Source organism: Mytilus edulis, chromosome 14, assembly GCF_963676685.1.
Source record: "Mytilus edulis chromosome 14, xbMytEdul2.2, whole genome shotgun sequence".
Classification (NCBI taxonomy): Eukaryota; Metazoa; Mollusca; class Bivalvia; order Mytilida; family Mytilidae; genus Mytilus; species Mytilus edulis.
Window position 1 is genome coordinate 7,313,834 of NC_092357.1, and position 5,799 is coordinate 7,319,632.

Sequence of the window (5,799 nt, forward strand, 5' to 3'; positions counted from 1 at the left end):
TAATTTGCAATCTCTCAGACATGTTATATATGTAAACAAAATTACTATGATTTGACGACGATAACAATTCCTCTACATTCAGGTCAGTGCGCACCACAGAGAGTCAAATCGTTAACAAGCATACCACTGCCACTGCCCAGCTTAAAGCATCTTCCGAACATTTGAAAGTCCCTACCATGTACTGGTTACCGAAATTACACAAAAAAAACATTTAAATTCCGTTTCATCTCCGCTTCGAGTAAGTGTTCTACTACTAATCTATCAGTGCTTCTAACCACCTCCCTTACTACTATCAAAGAACTGGTTATTAACTTTTTTAATAAAGCTTATGAAAATAATGGTATTAATGGTATTACTTCAGATATTTACCCAAACGAACTTACTTTAACTAAATCTAACAAAAACAGCAGCAGTTGTCCTTTTCTAGATTTAGACATTTCAATTTCAAACGGGAAACTTCACACTAAAATTTACGACAAAAGAGACGATTTTTTATTTCCTATTGTTAATTTTCCTTTTTTAGACGGCGATGTGCCTTTGGCTCCATCATACGGTGTTTATATATCGCAACTCGTTCGGTTTGCCCGTGTGTGTTCTGATGTCATAGATTTTAACGAACGTAATCAATGCATCACTGGTAAATTGTTGTGTCAGGGATTTCGATACCATAAATTACTTAAAACTTTTACTAAATTCTTTCATAGATACAAAGATTTGATAAGTAAATTTGGCTATACCTGTAGAAAGCTTATTAAAAATGGTATTTCACATCCTAAATTTTATGGTAATATTGTACTTAAAGCGAGGAAATCACTATGTGATCCTTGTAAACTCATCGAACCTTTAAACAAACTTATAAGTAAGGGTTATCGTACCAATATTGTAATTAGATCTCTGAATATAGTTCACATTGGCACTAATATTGATTTTGTCATTAGCAAATTAAAACATAACTAAATTTCATTATCTTTTGAGGCGAGATGTATAGAGACACAGACACGTTAACTTTTGTTTCTATAGAAGTCGCTCTTCACTATACTACTACCTGTCGATACATTTATTTTTGGCATTGCACAAGTCATGTCTTCTTTTACTATTAATGACGTTAAAATACTAAATCCCTGTGATGTGTTTTAGTCGATTTTAGTATCTGATGCATGATTTTTTACTATTAATTGGTTTTGGCTTTTAACTAGCTGTCAGTAACTGCGAGTACTCTCAAATCGTATTTTCTTGTTAATTCGACCTGTTGATACTGTTTATAATGCTTTTTTTGTTATTTTTTATTTATATGGATCTTGTTTGTACACCAGCTTTGATTATTTGTAATATCCTCAATTTTTCACTTATTCTTACAACATTTGTATAAACTTCAAGATTATAAAAAACCGGTTTTTTTCTATAGTGAACATTGATTGGTTAAATATTTCTCAGTGTGTTTAAATTTGTTTGTCAGCTTTTTGGTCATGAATGTTTGTCTCTAATATTTATTTAACTGTGCATTTGTATTCAGATATCGCAGATCAAATTTATTCGTTCATTGTGTAATCATACGTTTTTTGATTGAGTTAAGTCTGCCAATTGATATTTTATCGTATGTTTTTCTATGTTGTGATGTTATGCTATTGTTTCGGAAAAAGGGAGAAGGTTTGGATCCATTAAAACGTTTAATCCCGCTGCAAATGTTTGCACCTGTCCTAAGTCAGGAATCTGATGTACAGTAGTTGTCGTTTGTTTATGTAATATATACGTGTTTCTCGTTTCTCGTTTTGTTTATATAGATTAGACCGTTGGTTTTCCCGTTTGAATGGTTTTATACTAGTAATTTTGGGGCCCTTTATAGCTTGTTGTTCGGTGTGAGCCAAGGCTCCGTCTTGAAGGCCGTACTTTAACCTATAATGGTTTACTTTTTTAAATTGTTATTTGGATGGAGAGTTGTCTCATTGGCACTCACACCACATCTGCCTTTATCTATACACCATTATATTTTCGTAGTAACTGACGTGTGGACTGTGAAAGGAACACTTTATACATTTCTGGATAGTCCGTTATTAGAAGGACTCGTGCAATGGCATTACAATCTAGTGGATAGTTGTCTCATATGCAATAATGCCACATCACCTCATGTTGATATCAAACTCACAAAAGTTAAATGTAATCATGCAATTACAAGTACTTGAATACTTTTTAGAAAATAATCAAAAATACAACAAAAATATCCAACTCTAAGGAAAATTCTAAACGGAAAGTCCTTGACCATGCAAATGGCAAAATCTAAAGATCAAATGCAACCAAGGAATAAATGTCAACTGTTATATTCTATACTTTATACAGGCATTGTCTTATGTTAACAATATGGTGGATTAAATCTGGTTTCATAAGGTATGTATTTTTTTATTGTTTTTCATATTCTTTTCATTTTCACAGGTTAATGGAGAAGTCATTATTTTTGTTAAAAGCAGCTTTCCTTTTTTTTTGCCCCATTTATGGACATTATGTTTTCTGGTTTGTGCGTCTGTTCGTCCGTCCGTCTGGCCAGCTTCAGGTTAATTTTTTTGGTGTATAGGCAGTTTTTGATGAAGTTGAAGTCCAATCAACTTGAATTTTAGTACACATGTTCCCTATGATATGATCTGTAAAATTGTAATGCCAAATTAGAGATCCCCCCCCCCCTATTTTACTGTCCATTGAACATAGAAAATGATAGTGCGGATTGGACCTCCGTGTACTGGGGACATATTCTTGTTTTAGTTAATCATCAAGCGTATGCAGCAAATTAAATAAGCGACCTCTCATTTAGTATGAAAATGTAAGTCATATATAATATAAAATATATGTATACTCCTGTATTTTGAATATTCCAAACACCTTTAAAAAAAACTTTTAAATGTATAGGTGAAACTATGATCTTAGCAGGGTAATTACAGATGATATACAAACAGTATATGGTTATCACATTCTAGTACAAATCCTGATGTAAAAATGAGAATGGACATAGGGAATGTGACAAAGAGGCAACAACCCGACCAAAATGCAAATAACGACCGAAGTCAACCAATGGGTATTCAATGCAGCGAGAACATCCTGTACCCTGAGGCGTTCTTTAGCTGGTCCCTAAATAAAAACGTATACTTGTTCAGTGATAATAGACGTCATACTAAACTCCGAAAAATATAAAAGTCAAGAAAATGAAAAATCACACAAGACTAACAAAGGCCAGGGGCTCCTTTCTTGGGATAGGCGCAAAAATGCGGCGGAATTAAACATGTTTTTTGAAATTTATAAACAGGCTAATTGCAGTAACGTTAGCGATTGCTTTATTTTAACTACACGTATTATTACCCATACCAACTTGCTATAAATGTTGTCTGTTCTATGGTCGGGTTGTTGTCGCTTTGACACATTCTCCATTTCCATTCTCAATTTTATTTATAAACAATAATGAACGCAAATATGTATATATCAACTTTTAAACTAAAAACTAAAAAAATCTGCATTAACATAATAATTCACGTCTATCGTGTCTCTAGAATTTACCTTAGCCATAACGCTTCATACAAACAATCGCACGTCACCGAAAGGACCAACGGATTTTGTCGAAAAAACTCCGCACTTCGTGGTGACCATTGCACTTCAGCGTTCCTATCGCACCTCCTAGTCCTTTATATGTTCTCATTTTGGATAACTAGTGGTTATACAGGCTAAAACCATATTTTGTGTATCTACCTCGTCTCAATAATGTTAGATCTAAAAATTTGCATTAAAAAAGTTGTGTTTTCCCTCAGCGGGATTCGAACCCTAGCATCTATATGACACATCGCGGCAAGATCACTTGAACAACTAGGCTACTGTGTCGGATAACAATGTTACCTTATGCATTAATATTGAAGGAATATTGATAAATCATATTAACCTATTTCGCCATGCAACATTTTTGTTGTAGTTTGTAGCTGTTCGAACACTACTCGGTTCATTGTAGAAACCTTTTTTAATGGTTATCGGGATGGAACCTATATACGTGGAACGTTCCCCTGCGGACTGCAGTGCAGCTTTTGTATTGCCATATTCAACTAGAAGCTGTTGGCAGTCTTTCAATGATAATATCCCGACATTTTTGCTGCTAACTTTAACTGTTACTGTAAGAGTTATCGCTCTTTGACTGGCATATAGTAGTTCAAGAACTCCAGATTTCGTAATGTTGTAATTCTTGCACATTATCAATTTTTCTATATTTTTACCATGAGTTCCTATCGATGATAATACTGTATTGGTAAATTTAGATGTACCAATTTTTGAACCTCCCGAAATATCCAAAATGTTTATACTGAGACATTTTTTGAGCAGGTAATGTATTGCCTCATCAGTAATTATATGAGTACCGGTCAGGTACACTTCCCGGAGGTCAGGACAATAGTCTGCAATTTGCTTTATCGAGTCTCCATCTATATTTTGACAGAATTGCAAGCTTAGTTTTCGAATATGGGAGTGTTGACCAATGTTATGGGTCATATTATGTGCGTTCAGTGTTGTTCTGTTGTTCAAATCCCTTTCCGTATTTTGTTTGTTCATGTTGTTTGCGTCTTGTTCTCTTGTGAATGCTCTAAAGTCCAAATTGTGTATAAAGTTGCAGCTGTTAAACTTTGCTGTTTTTAACCAAAGGCATTTACCAATTAGACAATTTATACTTTTATGCGTAATTTTCACGCATTTATTGAAATTTACATGTTCCAAATTTCTGCACCTATTCGAAAGGTCTTCTATTCCAGTATCAGTCACCCCCGGGCATCCTGACAGCTTTAACGACAGTAAGTTGCTACAATTCTTTGCTAACGAGTGCACTCCATTATCATCTATTCCTTCGCAATATTTTGCTACAATGACCCGTAGTTCTGGACAGCCACCGGAGATGTAGTCTATACCGATGTTAGTTATATTTCTCCCTTTGGAGTATGCATCCTTCTCAATAATCAAACATTTTAACTTTTTACAAAAGACGCCGACAAATGAGAAGCCTACGTCAGTGATATAAACGCTCCGTTGAACAGAGAGGTGTTCCAAGTTAGGCGTATTCTGTACAATAGCTTTTAAATCGTTATCCTTGATATACGTTCCATTTATTGACAACGATTTCATGTTACTGAGTAGTGGTATAGAATCAAAAGCATCCTGACCAATGTCCGGACAATCATTTAGTGCTAGCGCTTCCAGCCTTGGACAATTATACAGTAAAGTTCTTACAGTGTCGCTGTTGAGATATGTTGATTTGAAATGCGTTATATTTGAAACATTTTGGAATAGCTTTTGCAAAGTATCGTTAGAAATTTGAATAATACCATGATCATGCTGATCTTCATCGATGTCAACTGTCAAATCAAACTTTTCAAGACTTTTTAAATGACATAAATCTGTAGGACTGGTATTATGAGCAGACATTCCTTTGCAAATAACCTTCAACATTTTCAGGTTTTTAGCCTGTTCAGCTATATTTTCAAAAACTGTAAAATTAATGTATTGCGTTGACATATTCATTTCTAATTTTAAAAGTTTTGGAAATGCAAGTGTATTTGTTTTATCATTATACTCGTGACGCAACAGCTTTGCATTATAAACTTCCCAGTCTAAATCCGTTGCTAATACAAAATTGACCACGTGATATAAAATGGCTTCCATAATGTTCTCCAATAGTAAAGTAGATTTACTTTCGCTTAAAAACATTTTAAAATCTGCTAGTTCTTTCTGTAAATCAATATGCTTCCATAGAGGAGGACTGAGAGAATAATTCTTCCACATCGAACACAC

The 5,799-nt window shown here is 34.2% G+C and overlaps 1 protein-coding gene across 1 annotated transcript; it reads right to left on the reverse strand.

Moving 5' to 3' along the window:
• Positions 1-3,506: 3,506 nt before the first annotated feature.
• LOC139503050 (F-box/LRR-repeat protein fbxl-1-like) lies at positions 3,507-5,590 on the reverse strand. Its single transcript, XM_071292724.1, has one exon. It carries the CDS (start codon positions 5,527-5,529, stop codon positions 3,904-3,906), a length of 1,626 nt encoding a protein of 541 aa, XP_071148825.1. The 5' UTR covers positions 5,530-5,590; the 3' UTR covers positions 3,507-3,903.
• Between the last annotated feature and the right edge of the window lie 209 nt (positions 5,591-5,799).